The sequence below is a fragment of the Pleurodeles waltl genome, chromosome 3_2, assembly GCF_031143425.1.
Source record: "Pleurodeles waltl isolate 20211129_DDA chromosome 3_2, aPleWal1.hap1.20221129, whole genome shotgun sequence".
Classification (NCBI taxonomy): domain Eukaryota; kingdom Metazoa; phylum Chordata; class Amphibia; order Caudata; family Salamandridae; genus Pleurodeles; species Pleurodeles waltl.
This window is the reverse complement of record NC_090441.1, coordinates 130,321,805-130,348,934: the sequence shown is the minus strand read 5'-3', so window position 1 is coordinate 130,348,934 and position 27,130 is coordinate 130,321,805. Positions and strand designations below refer to the sequence as shown.

Genomic DNA, 27,130 nt, shown 5'->3' with positions numbered 1-27,130 from the left:
AGTGTCTTAGAGCTGAGTAGAGTTCAGTGGTTCAGTAGCAGAACGTGTCATAGAGTTGAGGGGTGGAAGGGTGTGAAGTGAACTTGGGTGAAATAGGGTGGAGTGGGTTGGAGTGAATTTAGGTAGTCTGGTGGATTGAACTGGATTGGAGTAGAGTACGGTGGCTTGGATTAGGGTAGAGTGGGAATGGAATGGGTGGAGAGGGGTGGATTGAAGTGGGTGGGAGTGGGATGGAATGGGTGGAAAGGCTGGATTGAAGTGGGTGGAATGGGAGGGGTGGATTGGAGTCAAATAGATTGAAGGGGGATGAGGTGATTTGGTTTGGGTGGATTGGATTGGCGTAGATTAGATTGGATTGGGGTGGATGGACTGAATTGGAGTGATAGGACCGGGGTGATGTGGATTGGATTATGGTGGCATGAATTAGATTGGGGTGGACTGGATTGGATTAGGGTGGTTTGGAGTAGGGTGAATTTGAATGGGTTGGAGTGGCGTGGGGTGGATTAGATTAGAGTGAAGTGGGGTAGATCAGATTGAACTGGAGTGAGGTGAATTGGATTGGAGTGGGTTGGATTGGATTCATTGGATTGGAGTGGGGTGGGCTGGACTAGAGTGGGGTGAATTGGACTAGAATGGTGTAGATTAGAGTAGGGTGGATAGGAGTGGAGAGTGGACTGGATTGGAGTGGGGTGGGCTGGATGGATTGGGGTGGACTGAACTAGAGTGGGGTGGATTGGATTGGGGAAAAGTGCAGTAGTCTGAATGGATTGGAGTGGAGTGGTGTGGACTGATCTGGAATGGGGTGGATTGTACCGGGGTAGAGTTGGGTGGATTGGAGTAGATTGGGTTGGAGAGGGGTGGATTGGAATGGGGTGGAGTGCATTAGGGTGAAGTGGACTGGAGTGGGGTGGATTGGAGTGGAGTGGGTTGGATCGGGGTGGAGTGGATTGGAGTGGGGTGAATTGGAGTGGGGTGGATTGGAGTGGGGTGGATTAAAGTGGGGTTGATTGCATTGAGGTGGGTTGGATTGTACTTGAGTGTGGTGAATTGGATTGAGTGGTGTAGATTAGATGTGGGCAGACTGCATTGGGGTGGACTGGAGTGGGTTTTAATGGAGTGATGTGGACTGGATTGGAATCGGGTAGGCTGGATTGGAGTTGATTGGATTGCAGTAGGGTAGACTGGATTGGAGTGAGGTGGATTGGATTGAGTGGGGTGGGCTGGAGTTGTGTGGATTGGAGTGGCATGGATTTTTGAAGTGGGATGGATTGAAGTGGAGTTTACTGGAATGGGGTGGATTGGACTGGGGTGGAGTGGACTGAATTTGAGTGGGTTGGATTGTGGTGGATTGGGCTGGAGGGGTGTGGATTACAGTGGGGTGAATTGGATTGGTGTGGGGTGGATATAACTGGAGTGTGGTGGACTTTTTGGAGTGGGGTGGATTTTTGGAGTGGAATAGATTGGAGTGGGGTGCTTTGTAGTGGGGTGAATTAGATTGGTGCGGAGTGTATTGGATTACAGTGGGGTGGATTGGACTGGAGTTGGGTGGATTGTGGTGGTTTGGAGCAAGGTGGGTTGGATTGCAATGAGGTGGGTTAATGTGGACTGCATTGGACCGGAGTGGGGTGGATTAAGGTGAATTGGGTGGGATGGATTGGAGAGGGGTGGGTTGATTGGAGTGGTGTAGATTGGGTTTTGATGGGTTGCACATTTTTTTGGATTAGAGTGGGGAAGATTGGAGTGGGGCAGAATCTTTAGATTGGAGTGTGGTCGATTATTTTGGATTGGCGTGCAGTAGACTGTTTGGGATTGGAGTGTGGAAGATTGTTTTGGACTGGAGTGGGGCAGATTGTTTTGAAATGAAGTGGGGCAGATTGTTTTGGATTGAGTGGGGCAGATTGTTTTGGATTGAGTGGGGCAGATTGTTTTGGAATGAGTGGGGCAAGCAACTGAAGTCTGGGATCTTTTGACATCTCTCTCCCTAGACTTATGTTTTTTATGGAAACTTGGTTAAATCCCTCTGCTCTTCCTTGCATTCCTCCAGCACTGCCTGATAACTCCCAACTGGTCAGACAGGACAGAGAATCCAGACGTGGTAGGGGAGTTGTGATCGCATTTTGCAACTCCATTAGGGTTCTAATTATTGAATCTTTTATTGAGGAGTGGGTGGAATTGTGCATATTCAAGCTTGAGTTGGCAACAGGTCCCCATTGAAAGGGAGCATTAATCTACTGCCCCCCAGGATCCAAGAAAGATTTTAGCCCTCTTGTGACTGAACGCATTGTTCCTCATGTGCTTTCCTCTAATAATTATCTCTTGCATGGAGGTTTTAACTTTCATGGCGAGGACAGTTAAAGGCCTGAGGTGGCCTCCTCTTTTAAGATTTAGAAACATTGAGAGGGTGATTCTGACCCCGGCGGTACTAGACCGCCGGGGCCAGGGTCGGCGGGAGCACCGCCAACAGGCTGGCGGTGCCCCGCAGGGCATTCTGACCGCGGCGGTTCAGCCGCGGACAGAAGAGGAAAACCGGCGGTCTCCCGCCGGTTTTCCGCTGCCCTTCTGAATCCTCCATGGCGGCGCAGCTCGCTGCGCCGCCATGGGGATTCAGACACCCATACCGCCATCCTGTTCCTGGCGGTTCGCCCGCCAGGAACAGGATGGCGGTATGGGGTGTCGTGGGGCCCCCGTAAGCGGGCCCCACTTTGAATTTCACTGTCTGCACTGCAGACAGTGAAATTCGCGACGGGTGCAACTGCACCCGTCGCACCTTCCCACTCCGCCGGCTCAATTCTGAGCCGCCGTCCTCGTGGGAAGGGTTTTTGCACTTGGCTGGCGGGCGGCCTTTTGGCGGTCGCCCGCCAGCCCAGTGCAAAAGCCAAAATACCCTTGCGACCGCGGAGCGGTATTTTGGAGGGGGGAAGTCTGGCGGGCGGCCTCCGCCGCCCGCCAGACTTAGAATGAGGGCCTGAATCTTTGTCAATCTATCACAGGCTGCACACATACGGCTGGCCATACATTAGACTTGGCTTTTACAAATTCTCCACTCTTGGTGAGTGAAGATCCTCTTCCCCTTACTTGGACAGGTCACCATCTGATTAAGGTTCAGATTAGCATGACCGACATGTTAAAACAGTCAGTTACACTGGGGAATAAGATCTATGGAGCATGGAACAACCTCTTCCCGAAAAAGTTCGCTAAGGTCGTTTCATGGGAAGTGGTGATCCAAGACCTTGACATCAATATTGTCTTAAATAACTACCATTCTGCCCTGTCCAAGGCATTTGACAAATTGGCACCCTTAAAAAACTCCAAGCAGACTTCTTACAGGCTTCACACCCCTGGTTTTCCAGCAAATTAAGCTCACTGAAGCCGTAGTGCAAAAAATTGGAAAGTCGCTGACGTCTTTCAAAAACTCGAAATGACAAAGTAGCCTTCAAATCTGCTCTATCTGAATACCATGCGCTCATCAGGAAGACTAGGAGGAGTTTTATCTGTAGCTAAATGACAACTGTGGGCAACTCCTCCAAAGACCTCTACAAAGTGTTCAATGACTTCATCCATCCCCATGCTTGTGTCTCAGACATCCCTACCTCTCAACACTTTTGTAATTCTCTAGCTGATTTTTTCGAGGACAGAATTGATACTATTTATGAGAAATGTCCCAATAGCCAGGGACAGAGCAATCCCTTTGCACTGACGCCATCCTGTAATAATTCCACTCTGCCCTGGGATAGCTTTGGACCCCTTTTTATAGATCATATCCTAACATTTCTGACTAAAGCTAAATCAGGCTCTCCTGTGGATGTCTGTCTGCCTGGGACCTCAGCGACTCTGTCAGCATTTTTAGTTCCAGCCATTTTATCATCATTCAGTCTTTGTCTTGAATCTGCTAAATTTACATCAGCTTGGGAGACAGCTTTGGTTTCTCCCATTCTCAAAAAACCTAATGTGGACCCCAAAAACCTGACCAACTATCGCCCCATATCCTCCTCCCTATGTTAGGGACAATGCTTGAAAGCTGTGTGATTAAACAGCTCATGACATTCTTGGAGAAGCATGCAATTATGGGCCCGACTCAATTGGGATTTAGCGTGGCCCATAGCACAGAGACTGTGCTCATTGCAGTCACAGATTCCATCCATCTGTTGTTGGAAGCGGGCCATGCTTGTGCTGCTGGATCTTTCAAACAGCTTTCAAAACCGTGTCTCATACAAAAATGATTAGCATGCTGCATGACATTGGTGTCAGAGGTAATGTCCTTCAAAGGTTGGCTGATTTCCTAGACGACTGGACTCAAATAATTACTCTGGGTTCTTTAAAATCTCGTTGGGTTTCTATCATCAAAGGAGTATCGCAGGGCTCAGCGTCGAGCCACATGCTGTTTAATATCTCTTGTTTCTTTGGTCCAGATTGTCAAAACATTTGGTTTTGAAGTAATTTCGTATGCCAATGACACTCAGCTGATCATTTCTTTGGGACAGAACCATGACAATATCATCTGTCATTTGCGAGATTGCATGAGGAGTATTGAAGATTGGATTTCCAAAAACTGTCTTCAGCTGAATAGGGAGAAGACGGAGGTCCTGCTTTTTGGCAAAGAGCTCTGGTCTCCTGATTCATGGCCATCTGAAATTAGGTCTGCCCCTTACCCAAGACAATCAGCAGAAAATCTAGGTATCAAAATTGACCGGGGACTGTCTATGAAAAGCCTCATAGCTGCTATAAAAGGGACATGTTTTGCCACCATCCGGCTCTTGAGGAAAGTCTTCCCCTGGCTTCCATCCTCTGCTAGGAAAAAACTGGTCCAGGCTTTGATAATCAGCTGTCTAGACTACAGAAATGCTCTGCTTATGGCAGCAAATGGCACCCTGTTGACCAAATTACAGGTGATGCAAAATACAGCTGTAATCTTCTGGCACGTTCTCCTTCTGCCCCCATCCTTGGATCCCTCCACTGGCTTCCCGTCCGAACAGCACATTGTCTTTAAGATATTCTGTCTTGCCCACAAAGCTTTGATGGGAAAATCACTTTTTATCTTAAAGAAAAATTACACTGTTATTGTCCCTCTCATATTTAAAGATCCAGCAATAAGACACTTCTGTCCATTCCCCGCATCCGTGCCTTAAGATATGGGGGCAGAGCATTTCCTATACTGCCCCAAGGGTGTGGAATAAGCTTCCAGGCCACCGTCACTGCTGCTTGGACTTTGCCCAATTCAAAAGATTGTTTAAAACCAGGCTGGTTTAATCCCAAGATGCGATTTATGTGGAGGATGAGCGCCAAGGTACGCCTCTGGGTGTGAATCGCTGCGCTTTATTAAATGGCTATAACATTGGAGTGGTAGAAAGCTTATGGTTTGGAGTGGGGCAGATTGTTCTAGGTTGGCGTAAGGCAGACTGGGGTGGGGCTGATTTTTTTTAGGATTGGAGTGGGGTAGATTGGAGTGGGACATTGTTTTGGACTGGAGTGGGGCATACTGGATTGGGGCAGACTGTTTTGAACTGGCGTGGGGCAGATTGGAGTGGGGCAGATTGTTTTGGATTGGAGTGGGGCAGAATGGAGTGGGGCAGATTTTTTGGTTAGAAGTGAGGCAGATTGGAGTGGGCAGATTGTTTTGGACTCGAGTGGTGCACATTGATTTGGAGTGGAGTGGGGCAGTATGGAGTGGACTGGTGTGGGGCAAATGTCTTGGATTTGAGTGGGGTAGATTGTTTTGGATTGGAGTGGGACAGATTGGAGTGCAGCAGATTGTTTTGGATTGGGGCAGGACAGATTGGTGTGGGACAGACTGGAGTGGGGCTGATTGTTTTGGATTGGAATGTGGCAGATTGTTTTATATCGGAGTGGGGCGGATTGTTTTGGATTGGTGTGGTGCAGATTGGAGTGGGGCATATTGTTTGGGACTGGAGTGGTGCAGATTGTTTAGGATTGGAGTGGGAGAGATTGGAGTGGGGCAGATTGGAGTGAGGAAGATTGTTTCAGATTGGAGTGGGGCAGATTGAAGTGGTGCAGATTGTTTTAGACTGGAGTGGGGAAGATTGTTTTGGATTGGAGTGGGGTAGATTAGTGTGGGGCAAATTGTTTTGGTTTGGAGTGGGGCAGATTATTTTGCATTGGGGTAGGGCAGACTATTTAGAATTGGTGTGGGGAAGAACGGAATAGGGCAGGCTGTTTAGGACTGGAGTGGCGCAGACTGTGTTGGATTGGAGTGGGGCAGGTTGTTTTTATTGGAGTGGGGCAGATTGTTTTGGACTGGAGTGGGGTAGATTGTTTTTGATTGAAGTGGGGCAGATGGAGCAAATTAGAGTGGGTGGTTTGGGAGGATTGCTGTGTGGTGGACTGGAATGGATGGGGTGGGTGGTTTAGTTTGGAGTGGGGTGGATTGGAGAGGGGTGGATTGGAATGGTCTGAGGTCAGTTGGATTGAGTGGGGTGGATTGGGGTGGGGTGGGGTGGGGTGGATTGGCATGGACTGGAGTGGGGCGGATTGGATTGGAGTGGGGTGGATTGTGGTGTACTGCAGTATTATCTGCTATAGCATAATTTTGGAAATTACACATAAGAGAGAAGCAGCGTTGCTTTGCAATATTTAGAACAAGATAATCGTCATGTTTTTTAACAATACCCACAATCAAAAACAAAACATAACATGAGTGCAAAGTAAGAAAGAAAGACTTGGCAAAAGAAAAGAGTTAACTGTAGACAACAAAACTTTGCAATTTTGTTTGTTCTGCTGGGCATGTTTTTGCCAGTCACAAGCCTTCTGTTTGCAAGGCCTTTGAAGTTAAAAACAAGTATATCAATCATGTTGTGAGCAGCGGACAGGCATTGATTAAGTTGACTCAATCAGTGCTTGGTCCCTACTCCACAGAGAGGAAAGGAAATGATGCTTGGCATGCAGTGACCAATTCAGAGGCTTTAAAGAAGCGTGCCACGCAACCCAACAAAAGGAGAGCAACAAGCAGGCTCCAAGGCCTTTTTAGTTAACAACAGAGTCTCGCAAGTGAGATGCATGTGCTAGCACATGCTGTCGCAGGCTCGACCATTAAAAGGAGTGTAGATATGTATCTGTGTTTCATTTAGGATTTGTTTTTATTACATGAGAGCAACAAAACTGCTCATGCCGTCACAGGTCTGTTGACATTAATGGCATATAACCCGGCGGTCATATGAACCGAGGGCCATATTGAATGGTTGTGTATATAAATATTGTGCTATTTGGCATCTTCATTTAAACCAATGTTAATTATTCGTATTATCATGAACACTTTCAAAGTTATCCAGTTATGGGATTTCTCTTTCCCGTTTACGCTGCAGAATGCTGTGTTTACACTAGCATTGATGTGGACACTCTGGCATGTTGTTCCTTGTAAACAGATGCCTTTTGCTGGATGTGAACAGGTATAACCCAGAAAGCATGACCAGCCCATGCCTCTTCGGTGGCCATTTTGTTTTAGGAAGTTCAGTTTAAGGCGTGCAGAAGGGCAAACCCCACTTTCAAAAAATATGTTTTGCTTATGAGTAGATAAAAGTATTGCCACCTTTTGCTATATGAACTTCTTGTTGTGAAGCACAGAATAGTGACAATCAGTGTTATTCTTGTGAAGTCGACACAAAAATAATTACAATGGTTCAGCTTCAAGAGGAGAAAATTGTAGTTCAGCAGGTGACCAAAATTGCTGTGTTGGAAAAGATGTGTTTGTGTTTCTCAGGAGTTGCCGGTATTACTTCTGAACAGTAAATGAGCAGCTCAGACCTGCAATTTAGAATGGGCCAAATATATCGCATAAATGTGGATGACGCTGAGGTCTTTCTAGGGCGGCAATTTGCAAAATCAAAGAATTTCAGAGAATTGCCATATGCATTTTTTGTGATGGGATGCCGCGATTCAGAGCAGAACGGCAGGGCCCCATCAAGCAAATGTGCATGGTCGAGTTGGTCTGACAGGCGAGAGAGTGGGCCGGTTTTTGGCTGTTTGTGGGCCTATTTTATGGTCTGCTGGGCTGGTTTTACTGTTGATTTCACTGATAATACAACAAAGGTTGCTTGGATCAAGCTCACATAGGTGTGGTCTTCCTTTCCCTTCCCATACTTTGTAAAACTCTTGTACAGGTTGTCTTTACAGCACAGACTGTCTGCAGCCGCTGCAGCTCCAGTGATGGCTCTGGGTCTGGTGTCCCTGGACACAGTCATCAGGCCCGGAGTTTGAGGACCCCCAGATACCCCAAACCTTATAGATGCCTGGAGCAGTATCCCACCACTGGGGATACCGTACTGGGCAACTGGTAATAGGGCCATATAGCTTGACGTCAAAGCTCATTTCCATCCACCTGAACAGGCACCAGTTCATGAGGAATTCATGGGTGCCACTCTCAATTCAAGTGTGTGACAGGTGAGGATTACCAAAGTGGTGTGTAGCCTTTAAATTTCTTAATCCAGGCTTTATCTGTTTGAAACTCAAGGTAATCTGAAGATAGGTCGGTGTCAGGTTTCGTTATAGTTTCAGAGTAAACCAGCTCTCCTGTAAATGCTGGAGGTCATTGTCACTTTCCAAAAGTAAAGCGAATCTTCCATAAATTAGATATAAATGATGGAAAGTGCTTTTCAGGCAGTAATTCTTAACGCTGATACATCAGAGTTTTACTTGTATTTTGAAAAAAAATATGTATTGTTTTTTGGATTTCTAATATGGCTTCTTTACAAAAAGCACATGTAGAAATACATTGATTCTAAGAAAATTGATATTGTCCATTTTATTAAATATCTATGCATGCACATGGAATTTATAAAGGACGAACCTTGAAAAATGGCACCAAAGCACTGGCAAAGATTCACCTTATGAGTGATTGGGGAGGTAACCGGGTTTAGACAGAGAAGTGGACTGTTACTCCATTTGAGGAGATGTGTCTTCAACTCTTCCCTAATCTGTAGCAGGATTTTGATGTTCCAGACAGATTCCTAGATATTGCTCCAGATCTTAGATGTAGAGCTGAAGAAGGCCTGTTACCTTGTTATTAATTCTTTGCAATTCTTTGTCTCAAATAGTATGGTATTGTAGATGTGGGTGTGCTGTAATGCCCAAGTGATACTGAACTGATTAGTCAAATAGGCGGAAGTGCTGGTCATGATGGCTTTGTAGATGATGGAGCTGGTTTGGAAAATGGTGCAGGCCACTAGTGGGAGGAACTGAAGTTCCATCAGGTTGGGGAAGATGTGATCATATTTCTTTAGGTCCTTTTTGAGGCAAGGTCCGGCCTGTATCAAGTAAAAGACAAACAACTCATGCCTTAGTCTGTTGTGGGGCTTAAGCTTTTCTTAATAATTGGTTTTTACTATTTTCCACATACTGTCCAGATGATCCATAGTACTGAACATTCTGTAGCCTATTGACCATCTTTTTGGTTGAGTCAGAGAAACAAACATCACTGTATTCAACCACAGATGCAGCCGTAGCTCTGGCTATAGGTCTCAGAGAAGAACTGCTAACTCTCCAGAATAACTTATGGTCAAAGTGGCATTTGCATAGTACCATCTTTACTTTAAGTATTATTGATAAGATGTAGTCCAGTCCAGATCACTACGTCACACCCATGAATTATGCTCCACATATAAGTTCCAAGATGCAATTTCCATAAATACTGGGTCATACTTACTAACTTCTGACGCATCACTGTGCAGAAAGGGAAGTTTCTGCACTGCTGAAAGGGAGCAAGCTAAATTGCACCATATTTAGAAAGATATGGTGCTGTTCTGCACTCCTAGCGTTGGTGCACTTGTGGCGGTCTAGCAACAACATGAATGAGTTACTCTGTTGTGGTCAGAATAGTTTATGTGCAGGAAGGAACACCTTCCTGCACAAAAACTATTTTTAGAGGCTTTTTTCAGAGGCTTGTATGTATGCTGCAGAATAAAGATATTTCTCTTGTAACGCCAGCTCTGGCCATAAATGCATGTCTACTGACTTTAGTAAAGATGGATATGCATAAAAATACATTAGGGGATGCATGGGTAAGCCCAAGCTCCATTCATACAACGCCTCTCCAAGACAAGGTAATGCAATGCGTCACTTTTTTTTTTTCAAAGCCACACAACATCATACTTTGCATGGCTTTGTAAATCCCAACATAGATACTGTTTTGGGGCTGCAGGAAAAAAAGTGACACAACCCCAACGCAAAATCTTAGAAAATCTAGGCCTCCGAAGCATGGGGATGAGGAAGGACGGGGTGGGGGGGATTGTTGGACATGTTATATTTATGAATTGTGATTTGTTGGAGAACGGTCTTTAATGCAATTATGTATATATAATTTCTTGTAAGAGATTATTTTGTTAAAAGTTTCTGACTAACTTTTTGGTTTAGATTGCATTTAGCAAGATGAAGCTACATTGTAATTTATTGATCAGACGCTCTTCCTAATGCTATGAAACGAGTTTATCTATGCTGACACTAAAGATTGTTAACGATGACTGCCCATCAGCTCTCCATCAAAAGGGAGGGCAGAACCCTGCATGTTTTAACCGTGCACAGATGTTCTGTAATTGTTTGAGACAACAAGTGATACTGATGTGAACTACAGTTTGATAATGGTCATGATTGGCTTGCTTTTCTGTAACTTGGAAAATGCTAATAAATGTATATATATATTTTTTCATCTAGGCCTCTGAGTATTCTCAATGCAGATGAGTGAGGGAAAATGTGTTTATTAATCAGGTAATATATCAAATGAATACTGGGCATCTGTGTGCTACTGCTGAAATACCACTTTGGGGTTCATGTGTCATTTAAAAGTTATTTGTAGGTTACCCTGTGATCCAACTCCCTTGATAGCCTCACACTGAATGAAATGCTGCCACCCAATTATCTGTTCCCTGAGTTACTCTCAATGGTAATTAATATGTAGCTTAGAACGTATAAGTTTACATGCTCTCTTTTTATCAGTATATCACAAATTGAATTTTGTTAGTCCAATATTTCAGCATCTGTTTCAATTTTATGTAAATATGTCTTACCAGTCACTGACTTTTTAAATCTTCTATTCCTATGAGTGTAACTTTGAAATGTGATGTGTTGGGTGGTGTTTGTCATTTGAAAAATATTTTGAAACAAAAATAGTGTTACAGAATTTATTGAAGCTATTCCCTTCCCACTCTGGCTATGTGACACAGCAAGTAACCTGATGAAGAAAGAAAGCAGGGGGCGGCGCTCCTTACAGTGCAGGTTTGACTCCAACTATGAGCAGGACTCTCAGTGCAATACGCTTGTGTAAATTCCAGTGTTCGACTGCAACTGCAATCATGAGACCCCCAACAAAGAGCATGTTGGTGTCCTTCAAGTACTGCATACACACCTGCAAAACACAAAGAGAGGTACATGTAAGGGGCAGGATGATGAACAAGCAATGATACAGAACCCCATTTAGACAATTTGGAGAAGTAACCTCCTCTGGGACTCCTAGGTAGTATTTACAGACTCTCTGGAAGGTGTTTGCTGGGGCTTTATGCAAAGGGCAGCCATTTCAAAAGTAACAATGCTTGGTGACCTAAATCATGTGGATCTTGAGTAGGGGGCAGTGAGGCTAATACTTCCAATTCATGTGTACGGCTACTGGGCAGGTCAAGATTAACAAAATGGTGTGTGGCCTTTTAATTTCTTATTCCAGTCATTACCTGTTTGAAACACAAGGAAATCTGAAGATAGGTCTATATCAGGTATCTTTATGTTTTCAGAGATAAGCAGCTCTTCTGTAAAGGTTGGAGGTCTATTAGGTCAGTTTCCCGTCCCAGAAGTAAAGTGAATCTTCCATAAATTAGATATAAATTATGCTTTTCATGCAGTGTTTCTTAAAGCTGATAAATCAGAGTTTGTCTTGTATTTTGAAAAAAAAATCTTATTGGTTTGTTTTGGATTTTTAAATTGGCTTCTTCGCAAAAAGCACATGTAGAAATACATTGATTCTAAGAAATTGCTGTTGTATGCATAAAGGTGGAATTTATAAAGCACAAATCTAGCAGAATGGCAGAAATGCCCTGTACATGGTCAGAGTCAGCTCACAAGTGATTGGAGAGCCAGCAGGGTTTTAGGTGGAGATGTGGACTGTTACACCATGTAATAAGATGCGTCTTCAACGCTTCCCTAAATTGTAGCAGGATTTGGATGTTCCAGACAGATATCCAGATATTGCTCTAGATCTTAGAAGGCCTTTTACCTTGTTTTTAATTCTTTAAGCTTCTTTATCTCATGTTATTGTGTCCTAGATGTGGGTGTGCTGCAATGCCGCAGTGATATTGAATTGATTAGTCAAATAGGGCGAAATAGGTAGAAGTGCTGGCCATGATGACGTTGTACCCAAGAATAATACCTACCAGTTCTTGCTCTTACAGTATGGTCAATATTGCTATGTAAAAGAGGAAGTATCAGTCTTCCGTAAGACATAAGCCATTGGGTGGGTGGGACCAGTGGCATAACAAAACTGGAGGGAGGCCCCCTGCAAAGAACATGGAGGCCCCACCCCACAGACTCACTCAGGCCAGATGCTGTGTTGAGGGGGCCCCCTGGAGCTCGGGCCCCCTGCACCACAGAGGCTGTGGGGGCCTTTGCTATGCCACTGGGCGGGGCTTAGTACAAAGCTCCAGTGTAGGTTCTACCCATCTGCTTATGGCATGATGGACACTTACCACATGTGCCAGCATTTACTCACATCCACTCACAGACTCTCAACCTCTCAGCGTCTCATTCGCTGGAGAACACTTTAACACTCAGCCAACAGTATTGACCACTATGCTGTTATCACTAACATGCTCAGCTTATTCTACCTAATAAGGAATTCCACAGAAAATTATTTATTGGGGCGAGCAGTGCAAATGTCCTTTTTTTCTGTACATTATCCTAGCGGTAAGGCCCAAAAACAAATAATGAACCGCACAGCCTGGGAGAAATCTTCCAGGGTGTGGAGGTAGCAAGTAGTTTATGTTTTTCCAAAACAAACTCCCACTTGTGCGTGTTTGTTCCTCAAAATCAAAAAAGTGAAACGTTTGGTGAACAGCCATCAAATGTGACTTTTATCTTCCTCCAAACGTTTAGTACCATAAAAGAAACCGCCACGACTGCAGTTTTTTTCATATTTCAGATATGGCCGCTGGTCATCTCTAAATTTGTGATGGTGAAGTGAGGGGATGCGGGGAAATGTGTGCAGGAGAGAGTGAAAAGACGGTACCAAATAAGAAAGAGATGAGTGACTGCAGAAGAGTTGTGTGTAGAGGAGAATGGGAGTGGGTGAGACACTTTAAAGACCACTGCCCCTTCCGCAAACCATATATATTACATACATGCACACAATGTTCACCATCGCCTGCTGTAGTGGCCCTGCCAAGTATATCTATGGTACCTCTGTACCCCCACAAAAAATAATGTCTAGAAACCCTACAGCACAATTTAGCCTCTGGCTGGTTTGTTGACTGTGTCAATAATATGGCAGTGTCGCTCATACTGAAAATGACCACACATTGATGCAATGACTTCAATGGTCTTTTCCAAATGTCCATGGTAAACTTACCTGATGATTCAGTGTCATCAAGGACACAATTGTCCAGTCCTGGGCTTTGTTTTAATGAACGAATGCGTTCTTTGACATAGCATTTACTCGTTTTAACTGAACCAATTGGAATGACACTCCTAAAAGCAATGGTTTGCAAAAAGAAAACCCAGAACTGTGGCATGGTGCACTAGGTGATATCAAATCATGTTGTCACTTTTTTCACACTCCCAGTTCCAGTCAAATGTAATTAGCCAATCACAGCTCTATGCTATGAGCATCGCACAGCCCCCACAACTTCCCTATTGTTGCTATGCCTGATTAATTCAGTTTGGATGATGTACTCTTGAAACCACTACCTCGATGCATGTTATACCATTGCGAGCCTATTTGACCTTTATTATGCTTATGAGACGTTCTGATGAACCATGAATACAAGCTGGTGCAGCTGGACTACATTGTGGGATTGCTTTATCTTATCAAGGTATAGTAAGCCTAATTAGATGGCGGTTTTAATTCAGCGCCACATATTTGTTGTTTCCAGTCCTGATGATGACCCTTAAATAGATTGGGGTCAAAACGTTGACTACCCTCCAGCCCTTTGTGGCTATTTCTGTTGGACTACTAAATGTAGCAATTCAATAAGGACATTTATTTTACCTTGGATACAAACTATTGGTCATGACGATAGCCCGTGGGCTGTTTTTTGTATATATTGTACATATATATTTTTATTATTCCACTGCGCCGTTCACAAGCACTTAATTCACTATGTTCACTGACACTGCTGTGGTTTTGTGAAATGTGGTTGCTGTTATCTAATTTGTTTCAAAAATATAGTTATACATTTGGGTACTCCCTTCCAGAAAATGTGATTCATTGTATGTCTTGTTTTTATTGATACTTTTGAATGGTTCGTGTTGAGACATTGTTGCAGATATACAAGAAAGATTTACATATAATGAATTAAGAGGAACGTAATTTACTCAGTCACTTGTTATCCTGAAAATATGCCATGGACCTACCCTCATGGACCAATGTTGAACACTCTTGTCATAAAGGATGCTCTCGATTACCTTTTTAGACTCCAGGATCCCAAACATGGGCAGTAACAAAACCGGGATGAGAGCTGTTATCGCCAAAGGAATCACTTCGGAGCACCAGTACACAGCCATGAGGATGATAACGTATCCACATTTCGCCTCCTGGAAAAGACCAAGAATCACTTCCATTAATATGTCACGAGATGCTTCCAAAATCAAATACTTACTGGAACGAACAACCTGTTGTAGCAAAATGTTCAGCAATTTTGGACAAGATTCCAGCAAAGCCAAATGAATAGATTACTGTTCACACCAGATTTTTGGGGTGAAGTTAGTATCATTAACTTATAAACAGTTTTTGTGTGTACGCACAAACACTAACAGACACTAATGTGCTCTTGGCTTTGCAGGATTCACTTCTGAGTTCCTCAGCAATAGGGGCTGAGCTGTGATCTACGACTCCTCTGCTAAAACAATGTTGTTCCCTCTCCCACTAATGTGGCATGTTTTAAACAGTTCCACCAAACACCAAACCAAACCTTTGCACCATTGTGCATGGGTGCCTGAGTTGCACGCAGGATATTTTTTTTAGCTGGAAGGGGCACCTTCCTGTACAAAAACAATCTTTAGAGGCCTATTTCTGTATGTGTGCTGCAGGAAGGGGCACCTTCCTGTACAAAAACAATCCTTAGAGGCCTATTTCTGTATGTGTGCTGCAGAATGTAGCACACATAGAAAAAGAAAGCACCAAGGAGAAATAGACACAGTTCTCCTGGTTACACCTCTCCTGGGGAGGTACATCTTTTTGGCACATTCACAGGTTTACCAGGTTTGGTAAATCTGGGAACACATCAAAAACCATAAGAGTTGCGTGAGAACACCCGGGCAATGCCCATGGAACACCTCCTTTGCACTGAGTAGTGCAACTGAGCGATTTGAGCTGGGTTGCATTAGTCCACATTTTTAAAGCCATTCGAAGCCACACAAAGTGGCTTTGCGTGACTTCAAAGATCTGACTTAGAGATTTGTGTCATGCATGTATCACGTTGCATGGTGCAAGCATGATGCAAAGCTGCCATAAATATGCCCCAGTATTTTCAAGTTTCAACCCCAGACTCGCCACAGGGATAGATCAATAAAAATCTATTTAGCCAACAGTAAGGCAATTTTAAATAAAGCTGCTTGATGCAGAGGTATGTGTGTAAACAGGAGGTCATGGACTCGGATTCCTGCAAGATCAGCTCAGCCTTTTATCCTTGGACAATAGGTGCACCTATGAATCACAACATATACAAACAGCAAAACTGATATTATAGCTTGCTTAGAAATGCTATAATCTGTGGTATCTGGAGATGGATTTAATTGATCACATGTACATCCTGCTTTCAGATAATAACACTGGAGTTTGATCCGTTCTAAACAGCAGTGAGGTCCCATTAGAGGAATGCATTGAGAAATAGTACAGATACACTGTTCTGCATTGAGAAATAGTACAGATACACTGTTCTGCATTGAGAAATAGTACAGATACACTGTTCTTCAAATCTGTGAGATCTGTAAAGGAAAACAGTAAGAAGAGGAGGGCCTTTTTTGATCAAAACATCTATTTCACACCCAGACATGACAATGTTTGAAGGCCTGAACTCAGTTACTAGTCTTTGTTGTGCCCAAAGCGCCAGGAAAAGTGCTCTGCGTAAAATTCAGATTTAAGCCAGTCTTAGAAACAGAAAGAAATATTTCTGTTTGCTTAAAACCGAATGAGACGTGATAGCACATCATACCTCCAAGGAATAGACAACCTCTGGAATGTGTGTACATTTTTGACAGATATAGGATCATAAGAGCGGGTGGATTGCCCACAGGCTACCAAGGACTCTCAGGGCAATCTGGTGATCCTGGACTTTGAGGGGAATCTCCTCACCTAAGATGATCGGGTTGATTTTGCAGCCACCTTAAATGACCTGCCAGTGACTCTCTAGATGACTTGTCATCTAAGAAACTGAGCGACCATGTCATAAGATTTAATTTAAATGCGCTGGCACGTATTAAAACAAGGAACATCTAATAAGTCATATTTAGTTGAGCAGCCCATACTGCTGCTGGCCTGTGTAGCATGAAACACTCTTTTCGATGAGACATTACCAGAAAATTGTAATATTAAACACAAGTGGTTCATTTTAAGCAAATCAAAATTATAAATGAAAACTGTATGTAGAAAGCTTAATGTATTTAACATACTATTACTTCACCATATTGTAAACTATCATTGTTTACTTGCTTTAGTTATACTTCAATAAAATTATTTTTTTTAAACTTAAAAAAATATAAGTGAAATCAATTCAGTTTAATTGGACTACATGATCAGTTCACTGGCAATGAACTGCAACAGAATCGTCTCACAAGCACATTAACACAACCACTGGCCAATCAAATGCCTCTAGAGAGGAAGATCAATATAGGGGCGGAGCTCTCTCTATACTACTGTTTAAATCACTTTTTGGTGATTACATAAGATCTGACTAACCTAAATCTGCTTCTAGCCACAACTTAAAAGTACTATTATTCACACACAATTAAATAGTAAACATAACATTCTGAATATACACAATGAAAATCAGACCACCTCGCCGGCCTCTCCAGAACTAGAGATCTGTGTATTAAGGTCTCTGAGTAATACATGATGTAAAACTCCTTTGCATGGTTTTTGACGTGTTCTTCACAATATAAAATGTCTTCCTATATAGGAGCTCACCATGTAAACCCCTGTTCTATTGCATTTGAGTAACAAATGGGGTTATTAGTTGAGAGGAGCTGTGTGAGCCCCACTAAAGTAATAAACACAGTCCTGGTCAGGGTGAACCAGAAAGGTCACTAAATATACCTGCATTTAACCCTCTGGTAGTTTGGCACAAAAGCAGTCAGGTTTAACTTGGAGGCAATGTGTAAAGTATTTATACAGCACTCAAACAGTAATGAAGTAAAAACACAACACAAGAATAATCCCAAACCAATTTAAACAAATAGATCATATTTTATTCAATAAAATGACACCAAAATGACAAAAGTCTAATAAGTTGAATTAGAGTTATGAACTGGGATGTCATTTAAGACTCACCAGGGATGACAGCTGTGACCCCTGGCTTGGCCCTTGTGATCCTTAGCACTGCTTTTGTAACCCCTCCACTCGCAGGTGGCAAAAGTAGTACCAAGCACAGAAGTTAAATAGTGTTCTGATGAACACGATACGGTAAACAGTGTTCTAATGACACTGTTTACCATCTGTGGATCTCACTGGGAGATTACACTTTCATTGAGAAGTAAATAAATTCAGAAATGGAATGCATACTCTTGATAATACAAAATAAAATGAAACAAATTTAAAAACACATTTAAAAAAAAAAATCCATGGGCCATTACTGTGAACACTTGAAAGAAACATGTTTTTGTACAGAACCATCATGCCCCTGTAAAGGCATTCATGCAAGCTCCAAGCAAAGATAAATCAAAATGTATTAGCAATGAAAAGGAGTAAATCAAGCCAACAGCATAGTTCCTATACAATCTACAACACCTACGAATTAGTGAGCCTGACCACTATTGTGTTTTTTAAATATCTTTTGTGCGCATTTCCCCATGATTTACCAATACTTTTTCCTTTTGAGGTATGCTGTAATCTTCAGTGATGTCAATGATTATGATGTCATCAGAATGAAGGTCTTGTGACATCATTTCCAGGACTCAGGGTCAAAGGTCATATGAAGTCACTTTGGGGGTGATTCTGAGCCAGACTTCCCCCACCAAAATACCGCTCCGCGGTCGAAAGACCGCTGAGGGTATTTTGGGATTTGACCTGGGCTGGCGGGCGACCGCCAAAAGGCCGCCCGCCAGCCCAGGGTAAATCATCCTTCCCATGAGGACGCCGGCTCAGAATTGAGCCGGCGGAGTGGGAAGGTGCGACGGATGCAGTGGCACCCGTCGCGTATTTCAGTGTCTGCATAGCAGACACTGAAATACAAAGTGGGGCCCTCTTACAGGGGCCCCTGCAGTGCCCATGCCATTGGCATGGGCACTGCAGGGGCCCCCAGGGGCCTCGCGGCACCTCCTACCGCCATCCTGTTCCTGGCGGGAGACCCGCCAGGAACAGGATGGCGGTAGGGGGTGTCAGAATCCCCATGGCGGCGGTTTTCCGCATCTGACCGCGGCCGAACCGCCGCTGCCAGAATGCCCTGCGGGGCACCGCAGGCCTGTCGGCGGTGCTCCACCGCCGGGGTCAGAATGACCCCCTTTGTGTGATGCCACTGAGTCATAAAGTCACTTCTGCTACCCCTGGCGTTTCAGTGAATCAACATTGATGGCTATGAATTTTTAAAGTTTAAAGTAAAAATATGACCAAGAAGCCCAAAACAGCAATCAAACTTATCCAGTTGTACTACACTGGGCCAAAGTCAAAAGTTCAGGCAGACTGCAATGGAATGCTGTTCGATACAGAGACCAGGTTTGTCCTGGTGAGAAGCTTACCTTCTAACATTTAGTCCACTTTCATGTGAGAAGCACTCATCAATGAGGTCTACTGTAGAACTGAAAGCCAGATCCAGAGAGGGGCTTGTTGACGGCAGGTTGCTGAACTTTGAGGCTTTGGCCAGAACTTTGCGACAGTGGGACAGTTGTCACTGTGAAAACTCAGGGTGGTGAAGTCTGAGGTCTGTCTCCAGGACTGTGTCATCAGTAATAGAAAACAAGTCATTCATTGGCCTCAGTGAAGCTCGCTTGTGTCCATGAGGACACCGGTGTCCATTCTTTTTGACAACAAGAGTCCAGAATCTGTGGTTTTCACCTAGAGTCCAGGTCTTGCAGGTTTTGGGTCGGAGAGTACACTCAGACACCAACCAAAGGTCCAGGACCTGAAGGGGCACATCATGGGCGTTAGAACTAATTCCAGCATAGAGTAGCAGCAGAGTTCAGGCAGGTCCTGATACTGGTACTGATCATCTGGGCTGTTGCAGTAGAGGCCTATGGAAGCCAATTGATCCCTGGAATCACTTCTGGGATCCTCATTTGAAGGGTAGCATGTCCAGTCTTTCTTCAGGATACAGACAGCAGGGCAATTCTGAGTCCCCACAGGTCCAGGAGTGTTCTGGTGAGTGGTTCAGAGGGTGGCACTTTTACACCCAGTACAAGCGTGGGGGTTTCCCCTTTGCCTAGCCCTAAAATGGTTCTGGTCAGTTCTTCCCTCTTTCCAGGGTTTAGCTTCAATCTGTCTAGGGGAACAAAAGGCAGGCAGACCCGGTTTTGAGCTGCATTTGCTACTGGAAGGGCAAGCATCTTTAGAAGTCAGGAAGGAGGTGTGTACAGCCCTCAGACTATCCTTTGTAGCTCAAGCAGGAATGAGTACAACTCCCAGGCCATCATGCTCAAGAGAGGAACACCGTCCCCACACCCAAAGCACTTTTGTTTCCTGTCTGAAAGAATTGCACATAACACCATAGCAGAGCCTTTAACAGTAATGTGACCCTGGATTCTGGCAGCAATGCACATTTGGCTGTAACTGAATAAATGGCAAATTTCTAAAAGTGGCATTTAGAGAATAGTAAATCTGACTGCACCATTAAAGAGGATTATAAATTACAATCCAAATAAGCGAAAGAAGCAGTTCTCTATCTGCTCCCAAGTTGGAGTTATCAGTTATTAAGTGTAGTAAGTTCTATGAGAGAGCTAGCCTTGCTACAGTGAAAAAGGATTTTGGGCTGTTGTCACTGCCAGGACATGTCAAACTTAGCCCACGCTCTACTTTTTAAATTCCATGCACCCTCTAATATAGCTGTTGCTCAATCAAAGGCTGTAAATAAGAACAACAAGAACAAGGTGCTGAGCCAAAGCCATAGGGCTACTTTACTACTGGACCCAAACTGAGCACCAAGTACACCCCTTTAGCACTTGACCCTCAGGGTAGCAATGACCTGCATTTCAGAGCTTACTCAGGGAAGTGTTGTGAGTTAGAAAATTAAAATTTCAAAAAGCGTAAATAGCACATGAATCAATATCCAACCAGTACCTTTAAAAACAAAATATTTGATTCATACTTAAATAAATACAAAAAATAAAATGACATATGTACACAATGAAAACCAGGTCTCTTTATCCCCTCCTGAACTAAAGATTAATGTAAGACACATTTTTAACATAAAGACCATTACTGAGGTGTTCATCATTGGGTTTACCATGTAAAACCCCTTTATACTGTACTTGCCATATGTTTCAGTTTAAAGCTTCTTTCCATTCTATTTGACGTGTTTTGCATTAACAATGTCTCTGTCAGTTATATGTAAATGGAGAACTTTAAATGGAGCTATTATAACTGCTGCCCAATGCCCTTTTGAAGAAGATCAACATGTGGGGGGAGCCAAAGAAAAGCTTCTTGAAGCTATTTTTGGTGACTACATGATGTCTAATACATTGGTTAAAGCTATCTCTAGCTTGACAAACATAAACATAGCATCTTCCTAATTGGGAAATGAATTAAATTGATTAATTTGGAATGTCCACCTATTCCAGGTCATCTCTTTTTTTACTTTTATGAGGGAGTTTCTGGGTTGTGGGAGACACTGCAGGCAGAACAACAGTCTTCCATTTACTTAGTAAGGAAGCCTTCCATATGGTTACCTTTCGTCTATAGAAATAATCCAGTTTTGGGCAGAATTCACAAAGCCATTTTAAGGCATGCAGATAATATAATTTACACTTGTCATGAGTTCAAATTAGGATTTATGTGAAGTGTAATAGTTTTTCTACTGAGGATTTCTCTGCCCGAGTGTGAAAAATTCAGAGGTCCTCATTTACAAGGCCCTATCAGCACACTGCGCCACCTAAGTGTAAAAAAATGTTTACACTCCTGTGGTGCAGTGTCCCATCCCATACTTACATGGCCACACAAAGCCATGTTGCGTGGCGTTTCATGGCCTTGCATTCTGCAGCACACATAGAAAGAGGAAAACACCTCTACTGATTGTTTTTGTGCAAGAAGTGTGTTGGCGTAAGGCAGCAATTTGTGCACCAGCGCAGGAGGAGAGGACAGTAATGTGCCGTATAATGTATATATGGCGCATTTCTGCCCTTTCCCGGTGGTTCAGGGTAGCTCAGCAAGGCACTTCCTGCACTGCTCTGCACCAAGGAGCTTGTAAATAAGCCCCACAGTCTTAAACACCACTCAAAGGTTGAACAGTGAGTGGATCAAGGCGTGCTTTGATTTGATATTTTGTGAATGCCTATAGTTTTGATGGTTTGTGAATATCCACACACACACGAGTCTGACCCAACCCTTTCGCTCCTGGAAAAGGTCAGACATTTAAACAGCAAAGGCTGAAGTACCTACTTTTGCAGGGTGGGAATGGGAAAGGATCACCTCAGACTTAGAGGGGATGCAGCGGAATGGGTCATATCAAAGAAAAAAATGTCCCTATGGATATAAGCAAAGAAAACAAATTGCATTTTTACACCAGTGTTCGTTTTCCCAGTGTGTAAATTTACACTATGTACAAACATATTGTGGAAAATGGAGCATGCAAAATATGTCATATGATTTTTTTTCTAATATTTTTATGTGCATTTAGAATGAGAGGTGGAGGGTGTTACCCCACAGATACAATGATTTGTAGCAGCAGATATAGATATAAATACAATCCGAATCAATGTAAATAGCGAAAAAGTGTGCAACAATCTAAACAATACAAAAAAATCGAGAAGCATACTTAGAGTAGTGCAATGAATGACTCATCTAATATTTTCACCTTACACAAACAGGGAGGAAAAGCCACAATCCAGTGGTTCCAACTACCTTAAAAAAGTCAACAAGTTGTGGCTGTGTATAAGCGGTGCACACATCCAGAATTTCTATTGTCCTGGATATCGGAAGTTCATGATGGTGTGTCTAATTTAGACAGAATAGAGTGCTCAAGTGGTAGTACACCCAGCCACAGGGTGTGGTACGCTGTTAACCAAAAAGGTCACAGTCCATGTAGGAGAAGAAAAAACCACGGCACATCACAGGATCAAGGTGAGAACACTTTATTCCTTGGTAACAAATCAGGGCGGAAATCCTCTGGTGTCATAAAACGCACTAGATACGTGGTATGGGAACAAGGAATAAAGTGTTCTCACCTTGATCCTGTGATGTGCCGTGGTTTTTTCTTCTCCTACCTTAAAAAAGTGTTGAACAAATCGAGCAGGAACTTTTGAACATGCATACGACATTCTTAGAAGTATCCCTTAAAATTTGTACTTGGGACAACTTTTCAGGCATATGGAAATATTTGAGAATGAATTGTGTGGCATGCGCACAGCAACACCCATTGCACGCCCCTTCCACGCAAAGAGCTGCGTGTGAAGGGGCCATATTTACAAGGTGGCATTAAGCCACAAAAAGTGGCTTAACGCCACATAGTAAATATGGCACAGTGCTTAGCGCCATGAAGCTTCACGAAAAGTGACGCTCCGGTGGTGCTAGGGGCTCATAAATATGCCCCTTTGTGTTCAGAACTCTCAACCTGAATGACACTTTCTTGCTTTGAACCCTTCAAAGCCTCCTCTCGGTACATGATTCCTGAACAGGCATAATACTGCTTGGAATTGACCATCTTTAAGTATCTGGAGCCTCTCAAATCTACAAAAAGCAAGGACCATCATGGGTTCTCAAGAGGTGGCAATGATAACTTATGTGCTAAATCGATAACAGATACTTTTGTGTGCAACACATAGACTTGGCCACCATCCTGATGAGGAAATAAATACTATGGCAAGCATACCAATGTGATGCTGTCCTTTTCGTTTAATGACTCGAATTCCTAAGGATCCAAACCACAATGCTTTCCAGACTGCACCAGTACCGCTAGGGCTCCCAAGTTCCAGTAGTGTCCTTCCACCCACTAGCAGTGCACAGGGGTGCAAGTTATACTTTGTTCACTAAACTATACCTGGTGTATTTGGGAAACAGACTTTACAACGCAGCACTTACCACACAATACCTTTACTATTTGTCCATTACAACTCACAAGCCTTTACCACGCATGCCTTTACCACACAAGATTTTGCCACGCATATGCCTTTACCATGCCTGCCTTTCGTTTTGGATGCTAAGTAAAGGCGTGTGTGGTAATGGCATGCGTGGTTCCCTCATACAACCATGTATTTCAGTGTTTTTTAATGTTAGCTTGTGTCTTGTTCCAACAACTCACCATAACAGCACTTTTACCGTTATGTTTTTAGCAATGATTCCAGCGATATATACATTTGCCCTTGCCATCCATCTAACTGACAAGGCTTGTTGTTTGCAAACAAAGAGAGTCTATTGCAAAGCACTACATTGTTATGAAAAGAAAATCCTTCCCAGGAAAACATGTTTCAGTGATTACTGGAGTTTGAAAACACTTGGCGTTGGGCCTCACCGATTATCACAAGCATGTGCAAATCCGTGGTAATTACAGGTTTTGCTTTGTTCTGTACCTGTAAGAGATGCCACAACAATCCTCTCCTATGCATCATAGAGGGGGAATTCACCGTTGTCAAGAGTAGGGGCTTTTAAAAAACAGCAAGAAAGTTAATTTCCCTCTTTTAACTCGTGGAAGAGGACAGGAAGTAATTTTAAAATATTAGAATATTGGCCTAGTGCAAAGTCGAAAAAAGAGCAGGAAAGTTGAAATGCTCCAGATATTCGTTACAGTCGAGAATACCCCGTTTTATGATCTATAAACATCAGGGGTCCTCAAAATTCTAAGCTTGCCAGCATAATTGGGCCTAAGACAATTTCATTAAACTGAACGATGTTTTACTAATTAATGTGTAATAGTTGAAATTCTCCTATTTATTTCTCTAGAAAATGCCAGACTGGATTTTCTTCACAGCAAAACATTTTGGTGGACAAAATCAAGAACCTTCCAATGTGCGTGGTGTTTCTCCTGAAGAAACTATTTTACAGAACTTGTTTGTATATATATATATATATACATATATATATATATATATATATAAAATATAGTTTTAGGTCTACTGTGCACAATATACTTATAGTGGGCTCTGGGTCACCCCACTACATGCCATTGCTTGTCTTTATTGTCATTGTAATGCCCTTGCTTCTTACCAAAGGGCCTTCGTGCATGGATGTTTTACAATGTTTTTGCCTGAATGATTTTTATTCTTTCATTGCTTACGATCAGGGTACTATATTTTTCTTTTTCTTTAAATACTCCGTGGAAGTACATGTGTTTTTAAATCTCTCTTCCGTCTTTTATTTTATATTCTTGCCCCCTTTACGCTGCACACATGGGCCCTGAATTAAGAGGGCCGAGTGCGGCGTAATTTTATTTTTTTGCTAAGGCGGCTCTAAGGAGGCCTTTTCCCCGCGCCAGATTTAAAAAGTGGAAACTGCATTCATTGCGCCACTTTGTAACCCTTTGGCTACATTATGCCTGCGCCAGACATAATGTATGCAAAAGGGGCGTTTTGCCGTTAGGGGGGCTGAAAAAATGCCGCAAAGAAATCTAAGAGATTTCTTTGCATCATTTTTTTCTGCACTTTTAATATCTGCACAGAGCACGCGTTAAATGGGTGCACGCCATTGTTTGCAATGGGCCCCTATGTACTGTTCAAGGTTAGCGCCAAAACTTTGGCACTAACCCTGAACAGTACATCAATAGCATCAAAAATGTAGATGCTATTGTCCCCTACCCTGGGCCATGGTGCACAGTATCTTAGATACGCTAAGGGGTGCAAGGAAAGTGCCGCTGCACTGCCCCATGGTTTTCTATTACTTCTTTTGCTGCTCTCCCTCCCTGCTTTTCTTTTGTTTTTTTGTCCTCTACCAGTTCCTCTGTAGTACAACCTTCCCTTCAATGTACAGAGAAGATCACTGGGCTGGCAAACATCTCCCAAATTTGACAGGCAGAGTACCATTGAGGCAGGGGAGGTAATTTCTGCCAGCATCCTGATGGACAGTGCTCCATCCACCAAATGTTAAATGAGGTCCTAAGTCTAAACTTATAAATTTCACTGGGGAAAAAACAACAGATCCTATTGGGCTGTCAGTGATTTCTGTGGCTGCTCTCATTTGATCTCCTTCTTCCGCTCAAAGCTTATCTAACCTTTGAAGGTCTGACTGTCACATAGGAGCATTGCTTGAATACATCCTCCTGGTTTGTTCTGTGATCCTAGTGTTACTGGGATGTTTAACTATAGCTATTTTAGCCTCATCGTAGTATTGTAATAAAACTATTTTTTTGCCTGGATTTCCTACCACTGTGTGGTTAGCTGATCAGATTCCCATTTGCCACTCATGAAATTGGTTTTCGTGCATGGTTGATTTAAATGGAACAAACAAGACATGGGCGACCCTCTTCATGTTAACACCTCATCACCAAATGTCCTTTGGTCAAGGGCACGGAGTAGTTGAAATAGAGTTCCTTGCACAGCAGTGGATTCCAGTGACAAAGTGGCTTCCAACGATTTGTTTCCAGACAAAACAAGAGCACATAATTCACAAGGAGCTAACTCCTATTACCACATGTAATCCGTGCACGAAAACAGTTTAGCAGGATTAGAGTTATTTCAACAAGTCAGCGACACAGCATTACCTCGACTGTTAATGAGACAGCTCTCTGATCTTTTAATTTGTTGTGAAGCCTCTCAGGAAGAGAACATTTGTATAATTTAGCTGTAAACAGTACTTTTGCTTGCATAATACGAACATAGTGCAAACCCACAACTGTATATTTACAGAGTATGGCTGTGTTCGATTTTTAAATTGTGTGCTTTGCTCAGGCTTCTACCACCAAAAGATATCATTCCCATGCTGCATTGCAGCAGACATACATTTAGAGAGATTCTGAAGGCCATACCCCAGTTCTCTCAATATGCCACAAGCCAGATCTAAGCTGTCCAGCCAATCGTAGATTTTTAGCTCATTTTTTTAAACTCACTTTGCATTCTGCTGTAGTTGGTGCCAGTGGCTTTGAGCATCTCGTCCATTACAGGATGTGCAGCTTTGCTCAATGCAAGTTTTGGGTTTTACATTAGGACCCACCAGTATCACCCCTCATCCTCGAACTACAGATCTGGCTTATCCCATTGTATTTTTTTCGATCATGTCTTAGCTGGACTGTCATTGCAACTGCTCTGTATAGTGTTGAGTGGTGATCGCAGCAGTAATCTTCCCTATCCGTCTTTACTTCCCAACTGTGGCTCCACTTAGTTTTTAAATGTAATACCTATTTGTTTTCTTTTGTATTGCTTTGTATTTCTACTTACAGTTCATAACAGTATCACTACTTCTTCGCAATAGCAAATGGCCTGCTCTAAGCTATTTTATAGAACAAGCTATGGTCTTTGCCACATCATTGTCTGTTCTGCACTTTTCAAAATGGATGCTGCAGACATGGTGCTATGCCCATTTACCATGACTCAGCATGTTCACGGGGGCCTAGAGTGTGATGGGAGCCTGCGTGCTTCTCTGTTCTAGACTTCGGTGCAATGCTTAGGAGGAGTGTAGCAATGTCACCTCTTCTGTATATAT

General features: G+C 43.1%; 1 protein-coding gene across 4 annotated transcripts in view; it reads right to left on the bottom strand.

Annotated features, from left to right (window-relative positions):
- LOC138286583 (Na(+)/citrate cotransporter-like) overlaps positions 1-27,130 on the bottom strand; it is a 285,677-nt gene that overhangs the window by 121,238 nt on the left and 137,309 nt on the right. For all 4 annotated transcript variants that reach the window (XM_069226982.1, XM_069226984.1, XM_069226985.1 and 1 more), the window contains 2 exons: positions 14,608-14,736; positions 11,211-11,347 (listed from right to left, as the gene is read on the bottom strand). In XM_069226982.1, the coding sequence (XP_069083083.1) occupies positions 11,211-11,347; positions 14,608-14,736 (266 nt within the window). The remainder of the gene's footprint in view (positions 1-11,210; positions 11,348-14,607; positions 14,737-27,130) is intronic.